Source organism: Chenopodium quinoa, unplaced genomic scaffold (assembly GCF_001683475.1).
Source record: "Chenopodium quinoa cultivar QQ74 unplaced genomic scaffold, ASM168347v1, whole genome shotgun sequence".
Taxonomy (NCBI): domain Eukaryota; kingdom Viridiplantae; phylum Streptophyta; class Magnoliopsida; order Caryophyllales; family Amaranthaceae; genus Chenopodium; species Chenopodium quinoa.
The window spans coordinates 3,700,744-3,712,879 of NW_018742914.1; the positions used below are offsets into that span (position 1 = coordinate 3,700,744).

Sequence of the window (12,136 nt, forward strand, 5' to 3'; positions counted from 1 at the left end):
TTTGGAATTGGTTTAGCGTAATAGAGTTGGTGCAGATTTTTCTAAAGATGCACACACAAACAAAACAAGGTCACGAAGTCACGATTACAAGTTCTTGCAACTTGTGAATCAACTATATATCGAAATAAGGGGATAAGATGAGGGATTAGAGGACTACAATTCCACACGCCATTGTCTTGTGGAGTTTTTTTTTAAATCATAATTTTGAAGAGAGTAATCCAACACTAGAAACCCAAAAATAAAAATCAAGGCTATCGAATGATAATGAGCTCAATGCAATACCTTATCACTTTTGCTGTTTTGCACATAAATCCATTTATTTGCAGTTTTTAGTAAGTCGGAGAAAACCATACTAAATATCAACCGTCACTCTTGTTAAGAAATGATACACTATCTCCATTTAGTAAATACAATTACATGCTAAAGAAAAAACAAAAACCCTAAAATTTTCTGTCTTCTCTCTCTTCAAACCTAGCCACTATAGAAAATCGATCTTAGGGGCTGCCATCGATTTTTATCGATAGTAAGCCCTAAATTTTTCTTTGATTTAATATTTTTAACAAATAAAGATTATCAAGGGATTATAATCTGTCCCTCTATGTAGGGTTTAGTTTGTCTATGTAGAGTTTAGTATTGTTTGTTTGTTTATTTTTAGTTTTCGAGTCTCAATCAACCATAAATGCAGGATATAGCTTAGCAAGTTAGTGGAAAGCAATCAAATCCCCCCTCCCTTTAGTTTTATTAAACCATTAGTGGGGGTTTATTTAAGAGAACAATTCATTGAACACAAACATTGAAGTTATGATATAAACTTTTAAAGATTAAAGGAAAAGAGAGAAAACCAAACCTTTATGAAGTGCACATGTTTAAGTTGTTTTAATGATAAATTTGATATTTATTTTTCACAAAAATTTTGGTCCCTTCCCTTGCTTAAGCTGTATGTCTTAAGACTGTTGCAAGTCTTGACAAATTGACACTTAAGTAACTAACTAAGAAACACCCACATATGTTGCAAGTAGAAGATTAAATTTTACTTATCTAATGGTTTCAATAGGTACATAGAAATTCATAGGTAACGTTTAAGCTTTTCATGGTCAACCAAACAAAACTATATATGCCTTTTATAAGAAATGCTACTACATGTGAAATAGGACTTTCTGTGATTTTTAACTTTCCTTTATTCAACCAATAAAGCATTTAGAAAGAGAAAGAGTAAAATAAGCCCTAAAATTATGTAAATATTCTTAGAAATAGAACATATTCTCTCTAAAGCACAATCATCGTTTTGTTAAGTGCTTGGTACAAAGAAAGGAAAAAAGAACAAAATTATGATAATTAAAAACTTATTATGAATTAGGAGTAGACTCGATTTTAAAATACGTAGTAAAATATTCACTAGTTAAGCTCAACTCAACAGTTACCAAACAAACCAAGTTTAACCACACATGAGCTTGACCTAAATTTGAGTCTTGAGCTTGTTATCACACGAGCGGAATGGACATAGTATGATAATAAATGTTCAACTTGGATTTATACATTTCTTTCGAATTAATGAGACATGACTTGACTCATTTGCATATCTTTTTAATTTCTTTTTTTAAAAAGGTAAGAAAAATAAACATTAGAACACTTTCCTCATGAAGGGAATACCTAGTTAATTTAAGAGGAAGGAATTACAAACATCGATATCCATCATCTCATGGACTAAATGCCCTATATTAGCAATCCAATCTGCATTTGCATATATTTTTAATGGCCAGTTAATATCCTATATTAACAAAACATGTTTATATCACCAAATTTGCGCTCCTCTCCTCACATGGACATTATTTCCTTCTATTTCCTCCATTCCCAGTCTCCCATGGCCACTATTTCCTTCTCTCTCCTCCCCTGCCATGGCTATGCCCACGATCGACCACCTTTGCGGCTCTAACCGGCCAATCGAACAAAAGACACCATAGCAGCAAATTATGTAAAGTGGACCCATACTAACTCCTTAAGGAAAAGGATTCGCTCGTGTTGGTGGTGCTCACGATGGTACGACAGTCGAATAATGGTTGAGCTAATGGTCATGCGGTGGTCGGCTGGAGAAGCTAATGGTCTTGCGGTAGGGCGACAGGTGGTACTATTGGTTGTGCAGCGATAATAGAGGGGAAAGAAAGGGTGTGTGACTGCTAAATTTACAAAATTGCCCTTAGTGTGGTTGCTAAATTTACAAAATTACCCTTGATATAAACAAATTTTGTTACTATAAGATACCAACTTCTATTTTCTCATTTTAAATTGTTAAGTTACACGATGACACTAGAATTTTTTTTTTTGGTGCTTAGGGAGCCACAATGACAGGGGTGAGAATCAATCCCATGATCTCTTGAAACCGGGAGGGAATCTCTCACCACTTGAGCTATTCCTTACTCTCACACTAGAATTAATATGAGACGGAGAGAGTATTTTCGATATGTCCTTTGGTGTCTAGTTTACAATCTTTATACACAAATGAAGGCCCAAAACCTCTCATATAAGTGCTGCTAGCTTAATCCCGTATTCACCTTACCTTATCTTTCTGTTAGTTTTACACCATTTTATCTGCCATCTTTCTCTCTCCTCTCTTCTCACTTTCTCTCTCTTAATTCAATCCACCCAAAACCCCTAAATTATCAATAAACCCTAAACCCCCAAATTATTTTTACGTTCCTTCAATCCTCGTATTGAAGGAACCAACAAATTCAAGCTTGCATCAATGGAGTCGGAGCCTCAAGTGGATACGACGTCGCTTCTTTCTCGACAACCTTCAGGTATTCGTGCTATCCCTTCTCATGATGATGATGATGATGATGAATTTGATGTTGAAAACGACAATTCTCCTGGAAAAATGAATAAAATTGATGAAACTAATAAGAATTCGATTACTAGTAGTAGTAATGGAAGCAGTGATAGTAGTAGTTTTGCCAGTAGTGGTGGTAATAATGGAAGTTATGTGAATGGTGAGGAGGAGTTTGAGACTCCTATTGATGGCCCAGATAATCAAACCCTAGAGAAATTGATTGAGGTTGATGAAACTGAAGCCCCTGCATCTGGGTCAGCATTAGGTTCGCCTGGTGTTAGGGCGCCGAAGGCGGGTTTGCCGGTTGCGAAGGTTTCGGATGATGGGGATGATGATGACGATGGTGAAATTGAGGTTGATAGTGAAGAGGAGGATATTAGTGTAGTTGGGGATGGAATGGGTAGGTCTTATGGTGCTGAAAAGGCGCCTAGAGTTAGGGTTTTGGGTGAGGAAGAGGAGGAGGAGGAGGACGAGTCGTTCGAGGAGGCGAAAGAAGAATTGGGTGATGAGGGCACTCAAGAAAAGAGTGAGCTTGAGTCTTTGGAGACTAAGGATGTTGTTGGTGATGAAATGGGGTCTAAAGTGGAGGAAAATGCTTCCGAGTCTCGTGATGGTGAGCTAGTTAATGAAGAAGATTCTGTTGTGGATTCCATAAAAGTGGATGCTGTTGAAGCTGTAAGGTCAGGAGTTGCTGTTGTTGGGGTTGAAGATGATAATAAGCAGGATTCAAAAGTCGAATCTGTGGACACTGTTGCTGGGGATACTGAAAAGGAGGTGGATGCTAAGGTTGAAGTAGGGGAAGAGGAGACCTCTGTTGTCGAAGAACCTGCTTTAGCGGATTCTGCATCTGTTGAAGATAGTGGTGTCAAGCTAACTGAAGAGGGGGATTCTGTAGTGGACTCAATAAATGTTGATGCTGGTGAAGCTGTTAGGTCTGGAGCTGCTATTGTTGGGGAGGTAAAGGAAGAGAAAGAATCAGGGGATTCAGGAACAGATGAAAATGCTGTTGTTGAAGAATTTCTTTCGACAGTGGAAGGGAAAGATTCAGGGAGTCCGGGAACAGTGGGTGAAAATACTGTTGTTGAAGAATCTTCTTCGACAAATGAAGGTACTGCTGCAGAATTACCTGATGAAATAGACTCTAAATCTGTAGAAACTGGTGAGGCCAAGGTTACTGATGAAGGAGATGCTGTTGTTGATGCGGTGAATGTTGATGTTGTTGAGGCTGTAAGATCCGGAGTAGCTGTTGTGGGGGGTTCTGACGTGGGAACAGAAACAGACATCAAGGAAAGGAGTGACTCGGATACTGCAGAAACAAAGGTTGACAATTCTGCTGTTGAAGAACCTGCTTCAACAAAGGAAGATTCTGTAAGAGAAGAACCTGCTAAAACGGATTCTAAATCCATGAAAACTGATGAGGCAAAGGTTACAGATGAAGGAGACTTGGTTGTTGATGAGGATACTGTTGGTATAGAACCCGTGAAATCTGGAGTTGCTGTTAGGGAGGACCCTGGAGCAGCCGGAACAGAGATGAAAGCGGAAGTTAAGGAAGTAGAAGCACCTGCTGGTGAAAACGCGACATTGGCCAATGATAATCATGCAAATTCATCTGAGGTGAGCATTTTTTATTATTAGTATAATCATGTTGAACTAGCTATTAATGACATTACTATATGCCTAATTAGGTTTGCCTTTGCAGATTGTTGATAATTCTGACAAAAAGGCCCTCGCTAATGAAGCAAAAACACCTGCATCAGAAGAGATTAATGCTGAAGCTGCTGAATCCAAGCAGCATGAGTCTACTGGTGGAATGCAATCTGTTTCTGGTGGGGATCAAGAGAAGGTTCAGCATGATGATGTAGATGATGATGCATCTGATAAGATTGATGATAAAATTGAAACTTTGATCCCGGATAAGGGAGATGAAGCTGAGGAGAGATTTTACATACCCCAAGAGGAATATGATGAAGGCTCTGATGGTGAAGGTGAACCTCTGTTCTTTAAGAGTGAAATCTCTTCCAGAAATTTTATGGAGGAGTTGGCTTCTGGAGATCGTTCAGAGATGATTGATGGACAGGTTGTCACAGACTCTGAGGAAGAAGCTGAATCTGACGAGGAAGGGGAGGGTAGAGAGTTGATTGATTCTGCTGCATTAGCTGCTCTTTTGAAAGCGGCAACTAGTTCTGGTTCAGATACTGGTCCAATCACTATAACATCTCAGGATGGGTCTCGCCTTTTCTCTGTTGAGCGTCCTGCTGGTTTGGGAACATCACTCCGTTCTGTGAGACCTGCGTCTAATTCAAGCAATTCCAGCATCTTTGCTCCGCCTAGTGCTGCTGCTCCATCCGAGGAGAGCCTAAGTGATGAAGACAAGAAGAAGCTGCAGAAGATACAGGACTTGAGGGTGAAATTTTTAAGGCTTGTTCAAAGAATTGGCCAGACAGTTGACCAATCTGTATCATCACAAGTTCTTTATAAACTAGCAATTCTTGCAGGAAGGACGACAGTTCCATCCTTCAGTCTTGATAATGCAAAACAGACAGCTATGCAGCTTGAGGCTGAGGGGAAAGATGATTTAGACTTTTCCTTGAACCTGTTGGTTCTTGGGAAAAGTGGTGTTGGCAAGAGTGCCACCATCAATTCTATATTTGGTGAAGAGAAGGTTAAAATTAATGCATTTGAACCTGAAACCACTTCTGTTAATGAGGTTTGTGGAGTAGTGGACGGAGTCAAGATCAGGGTCATTGATGCACCTGGTCTTAAACCTTCTGCATTGGAGCAGGCTTTCAACCGTAAAGTCTTAGCCTCAGTCAAGAAGTTCACCAAGAGATATCCTCCAGATCTCACACTTTATGTAGATCGGCTGGATTCACAGACAAGAGATCTAAATGATCTACCCATGTTGAGAACAATCTCCAACTCTCTTGGTTCTTCCATCTGGCGGAGTACCATTCTCACACTCACTCATGCTGCTTGTGCTCCCCCAGATGGTCCAACTGGGACTTCAATTGGCTATGAAGTGTTTGTGGGACAGCGTAGTCATGTTATACAGCAGTCTATTGGTCAAGCCGTTGGTGATTTGCGTTTTATGAATCTAGGCATGATGAACCCTGTTTCCCTTGTGGAGAACCACCCTGCATGTCGTAAAAATCGGGATGGGCTAAAGGTACTTCCTAATGGCCAGGCCTGGAGACCACAGTTAATGTTGCTGTGCTACTCTCTAAAAATTTTGGCTGATGCTAGTCTGACTTCAAAGCCTCAAGATCCTGTAGATCACCGGAAGTTTTTCAATTTCCGTACCCGTTCGCCTCCTCTCCCATACTTGTTAAGTTCGTTGTTGCAACCTCGTACCCACCCCAAACTTTCAGCTGATCAGGGTGGTGATAATGGTGATTCTGATGTTGATTTGGACGACTTATCCGATTCTGATCAGGAAGAAGATGAGTATGATCAGCTCCCACCATTTAAGCCTTTGAGGAAAACTCAGATTGCTAAGCTTAGTAGAGAGCAGAAGAAGGCATACTTTGAAGAATATGACTACCGAGTGAAGCTTCTTCAGAGAAAGCAGTTGAGAGAGGAGCTCAAAAGAATGAGGGATATGAAGAAAAATGGCAAACCAAGTATGGATGAATACAGTGAGATGCCAGAAGATTATGATGGTGAGAATGGAGCTCCAGCTGCTGTACCAGTTCCTTTACCCGACATGGTTTTGCCACCTTCTTTTGACAGTGACACTCCAGCTTATCGATATCGATTCTTGGAGCCTACTTCGCAATTCTTGGCCCGGCCAGTTTTGGACACCCATGGTTGGGACCATGACTGTGGGTATGATGGTGTCAATGTTGAGCAAAATCTTGGAATTGCAGGACGCTTCCCTGCTGCAGTTACTGTGCAGGTGACTAAGGATAAGAAAGACTTTAATATTCACTTAGATTCTGCAGTTTCAGCAAAGCATGGAGAAAATGGTTCTAGCTTAGTTGGCTTTGATATTCAAACCATTGGCAAGCAACTTGCCTACATCGTGAGAGGGGAAAGCAAATTTAAAAACTTGAAGAAGAACAAGACAGCAGCTGGAGTATCTGTTACATTTTTGGGGGAGAATGTTGCCACTGGGGTGAAACTTGAAGATCAAATTGCTTTGGGCAAGAGGCTTGTTTTGGTGGGGAGCACAGGTACGGTTCGTTCTCAGAAAGATGCTGCTTATGGAGCTAATTTGGAAATACGTCTCAGAGAAGAAGATTATCCAATTGGCCAAGATCAGTCCTCATTTGTGCTGTCACTGATGAAATGGAGAGGAGACCTGGCAATAGGAGGAAACCTTCAGTCCCAGATTTCTGTTGGGCGGGGTTCAAAGATGGCTGTTCGTGTTGCCTTGAACAACAAACAGAGTGGGCAGATCACAGTGAGGACAAGCAGCTCCGATCATGTAGCTCTTGCATATGCCGGTCTCATTCCAATTGCTCTTGCCATTTATCGGAAATTCAGGCCTAGTGTCAGTGAGAATTACTCTATCTACTAAAATCTGCATTTCATTTTTGGTTTCTGTCATTTACTTTTGCAGTGGTGATCAAATTTTGATTGCTTTGTTACTCTTCAAGTCGCTTCTTTTGTCATTTTCAATAAGGCTTTGTTTCATCATTAGTAGCTCTTTTTTTGGGATATATACCACTCCCTAGTATATGCGGGTTATCAATGTATTAATATGAGTATGAAAATCGACTTTTGTTGCTTACCATTAATGGCAATTTTATTTCTTTGAATATCTTTTTGCTAGCCTCTCTTATTAATGGCAATCTTATTTCTTTGAATATCTTATTTCTTTTAATATCTTTTTGCTAGCCTCTCTTATGTTTCTGATATCTTTTTGCATAGCAAAATCATCTTGGATCTGTTGGCATGGTATGGAATGAAATGAGTCTTTTAAATTGGATTATATAGCCTCTAGATTTAGGCTGGTCGAAGTTATGGCGTTGGACATGGATCGAGTCTTAGTTACGTGGCCTATTGTTTAGAAAGAATGGATGAAGTAGTTCACCATGGAATTTTAACTGTTCTTTTATGCTCACAATTACTGAATTAGACGAATGAGTATTGTGCTTCCTCGTTCTTTGGTTGGTTGAAAGGCTAATGCCTCATAGATGATATTTGTTGGTCAAATTTGTATCAGTACGGTGAAGTAATACTTGCCGTACTACCATTGTTAGAATTATCTATTTACTTATTTCAGTAATCTTGTTTTGCTACGTATGCTTAAGTTGATTTCATACTTGGGAGAATTGAGCTTTGGGTTATTATAGAAAAAATTGAAATAATGTGAAAGTAAATAAATAATTCTCTTGATTATTTGCACTGATACTAGAGTTCATTCAGTAATTAATTTAGGTACTTAAGGGTGAAAGTCGGGCTTCAATTGTCATTTTTGCGTTTTGTAAACGAACTAACGAACTTTGATTAAATTATTCTATGCTTCTATTTCATTGTTTTTTTGGTATTGATAAATAATTCAATTGTCATTCTCTGTTTTTTTTTTACATTGTCGATTCTTTATAATTTTACTTCTTTCTATAACAAACTAACAAAGTATATTGTTACCTCCATTCTTATTTGTTCTTTATGTTTTTTTTACATTGTCTATTCTTTATACTTCTACTTCATTCTTTTTTGGTATTGATATTTGTATTAATTTATCCTCTTTGACCTTGCACAACCACCTCGTTTAGGCCCTATTCTCTTTACCTTAAACAAATAATATAGGGCCTTAATCACTTGTCATTAATGGACCCTATTTTCATGCATGCGTTTGCAGTTTTATTGCATGGTACCCAATTTTCCATTCTTTATTTATCCTCTTTCCTCAATTCTCGTGTAATAGCTCTCCATAATTGTCAAGAAAATATAGTAACAGAGGCAGTAATTTTTTTCATTTCTGAATATGTTTGGTAGATTTGTATCATAAAGTAAGACACTGTTCTTTTGAGCTTCTGGGCAAAGCAGGGATCAACACAGCAGAGCAGATCAAATTTTAGCAGAGCAGAGCAGATTTCAGGATAGCCGAGCAGAGCAGATTTATTATTGTTATTGTTATTATTATTAGTATTAGTATTATTATTAGTACTAGTATTAGTAGTACTACTACTAATAATAATAATAATTATTATTATTAATTATTATTAATAATATTATTATTATTATTAATTACTTAAATTATTTTTAATATTAATAATTATTATAATTATTCAAAATATTAAATTACTATCATCAATACAATATTAATTATTATTATTATTGAATATTAATTATTACTTGAAAATTAAGCAGAGCCGAGCAGATTTTTTTTGAGCAGTCTAAAGAACGGAGTCTAAGTTCCATTATAACTTTATCAATATAGATAAAAAAAGCTACTCCCTCCATCCTTAAATTAGAAGCCTATTTCTCTTAATTATTTGAGTAATAAATATGTAGTATTAGAAATAGGCTTTTAAAGGGATAGAGGAAGTACTGTGTGTTACTTACTCGGCTATTTTATAAAACATTTCTATGATTTTGAACTATAATGAAGTATCCAAGTGTCTTATACATGTCTGAGTATCGAGGATCTGAGACGGATACTTGAAGTGAAATGAAGAATCTGAGTAATATAACATAAAAGTGATTAATTGATACAAAATAGAGAGAGTAGCAGTTAATTTGATTGCCAATTAAAAAGGTGGTTCACAACTTCATACACCATCAAGAAAATGTATCCCAAATTATCCAGAAAAAAAATTCTAACACAATGACAACACTCAACACAAACTACAGAACATATCAAAACCCATTTTCATCAGCCTCAGCAAAAACTTTAGCAATCTTCTCAAGAGGGATCAAAGGTAAGTAATGAGCCATTGGTAACCCACTTTCTGCTGTAAAGTCCACCACTGTGTTGTACCTTTCAGCCCAAAATGCCGCGGTTGGAACCATTAACTGGCTAACTTGCGCGAGGACTGAAACTTGTTTACACAGCTGCCATGCCCAAACTGCATATTCCTCAGCTACTGGTTCATACCTGATGATCATGTCTTTGGCCACTGGCTTGTAAGTCAAATATGCTTCCTTTGCAGCGTTAGCTGTTGCATCGAGCAGGCCGGTTGCTTGGATCTCCATGGCTAGCTCCCTTGTCACCTCTGCAGCTTTCTTTGTCACGTGTGTCATTAGTTTTGGTAAGGACTCCTGTCTCCAGTCTATCTCGTGGATGAACTCGTCCACCTATATATCTCATGAGTAAATATTCTATAAAAAAAACATAGCAAGTACAGGTTTTCTTATGTACTAGTATTTTTTTAAAAATTAATATCCAGCCTTGTTGACAATAGGCTGTATGGAAGAATTATCATGTTGGCTAATAAAATTTGTATCTAAGACGATATATAAGGCCAAACAAACGTTCTGTATCTGCTGTAAACAGGAAAACTCACTGAAGTAATGTATCATTATACTATGGATTGCAGTGCAGGGAACAGGGCGTTTGCTGCGGATAGCCTGATAGGGCTAGTGCTGTGTTGTGTAGCATGTCTGTATGTGTAATAAGAGCTGTATCTAATGTGGTTACTGAGTCGGAGACCAATGAATTATACACGATCCTTCAACAACGAAACAGACGCTTTGTTCAACTGGTTAGGAGAAATGGTGCAGGAAAATGGCTGCAACTCTGCAAGTGACAGGGGTATGTTCACCTATCATCTTTGATGTACTTAGATAATCTTGCATACATGTTTTTGGTGAAAAATGAACTTCGAAGGTCCATCAATCATGCCACTCGTATCCTGATTCGAGTTCTACGGTATGAATGAATAGCCCAAGTAACTTAGGATATCCACTTACTATTTAATTTAGGGTTTTTGGACATACAATGTTGCTGATGTAGTACTCCTGTATCCATACTTAAGAGATGGAGTGAGGATGTAGCACAAGCATCAAAATTTCTAAATAAATTTTGTTACGTCATGTACTTACTGTAATCATTATTGGTTGAGACAATATAATAACTAATTTTTCGTCGAACCAATCTATTTGGCATCCAAAAAATAGTTTCATCAAACTCATCACTAACCTTGCGGTCGAGGAATTCAAGAAGCTGTAAGGGAACATGGTGGAACTTGTCACAGACAGGTCCAACGATTCTCAACACGAATTCTTCGATGGCCTCGACTCGTACCTTGAACGGACCACTATGCTACTTGCTCAGTTGATATACCTTTTTTAGAAAAACAACAATGTTTTCCACCGTTGCTTCCACAAAATCCAAGTGTTTAAGCCTTTTCTCTTCATTCTCATACACCTGTATGTATCATTATAGGATCAAACTCACACACAAGTTAATACTCGTAGTCCCCTAGTCCGGACATATATAATGTAATTTGAAATATAATGTAATTTGAACTAGTAACGTGACTAAAAGTTCGACTCACCTAGCTTATACGGAGTATAAACTATAAAGAATGTATAAATTAAGGATGATTTTGGAGTACTTACAACAACAGAGTTGGTTGGTTCAAGAGGTTCTTGAGGTTGTTCCATCACTTCCATGTTGAGCTGAGAAAAGCTTGGATAAACCTATTTTTGTCTCACAAAATTTTGAGATTTATCTCATGCCGCTTTGCAGAGTCGTAGTTATCTTGACTCTTTGTGTTGGAAAATGGAAACATGGGCATTCCAAAATTATCTACTCCGTATAAGAAAGAAAATATTAATTAAATAATAACAATAATTTTTCAAGTAATTGAGAATAAATGTTGTAGTTTGCTAGATAAGATTTATAAAATTAATACTCTATATAGTCGTCAAATATAAATATTCAAGATGTTAAAAGGTCGCAAGTTTTTTTTAAGAAAAAAATAAGGTTTTTCTACGTTATAATCCTGTAACTTTTCGTTTTCTACGATTTGTCCCTCCTTTTTGAGAAATCCACATTGTAACCTCAAAATACATTTAGTGTTTATACGGTAATCTTGCCGTTAACAAATTCCGTTAGTGGGTCCCACTCACCACTTAATAATTATTTTTTAATCGATTTGCGAGTTAAAAATTGTTCTGTTAAAGATTTTGGGGGCTATTTTGGTCTTAAAAGGTCCAGCAAAAAAAAACATAAATATCTAGTTTTGTGTATTTAAAAATGTCTTGATTTGCGTGTTTACGTATTCGTATTTATGTTTTTTTTTTGCTAAAATTGAACTCAATTTGGACCCTTAAGAACCAAAATAGCCCCCAAAACCTTTAACCGAACAATTTTTAACACACAAATCGATAAAAAAATAATTATTAAGTGGAGAGTGG

At 37.5% G+C, this 12,136-nt stretch overlaps 1 protein-coding gene and 1 long non-coding RNA gene across 2 annotated transcripts; one reads left to right on the top strand and one right to left on the bottom strand.

Annotated features, from left to right (window-relative positions):
• Positions 1–2,523: 2,523 nt before the first annotated feature.
• Positions 2,524–7,586, top strand: LOC110727901 (translocase of chloroplast 159, chloroplastic-like). The gene is made up of 2 exons (XM_021907491.1): positions 2,524–4,438; positions 4,524–7,586. The coding sequence occupies exons 1-2, from the start codon at positions 2,741–2,743 to the stop codon at positions 7,341–7,343; spliced, it is 4,518 nt and encodes a 1,505-aa protein (XP_021763183.1). The 5' UTR covers positions 2,524–2,740; the 3' UTR covers positions 7,344–7,586.
• A 1,847-nt stretch (positions 7,587–9,433) lies between these two features.
• On the bottom strand, positions 9,434–11,483 carry LOC110727758. Its single transcript, XR_002512563.1, has 3 exons — positions 11,336–11,483; positions 10,914–11,141; positions 9,434–10,069 (listed from the first exon to the last, which is right to left on the bottom strand). It is a non-coding gene; the product is annotated as an uncharacterized LOC110727758 (long non-coding RNA).
• Positions 11,484–12,136: the final 653 nt, after the last annotated feature.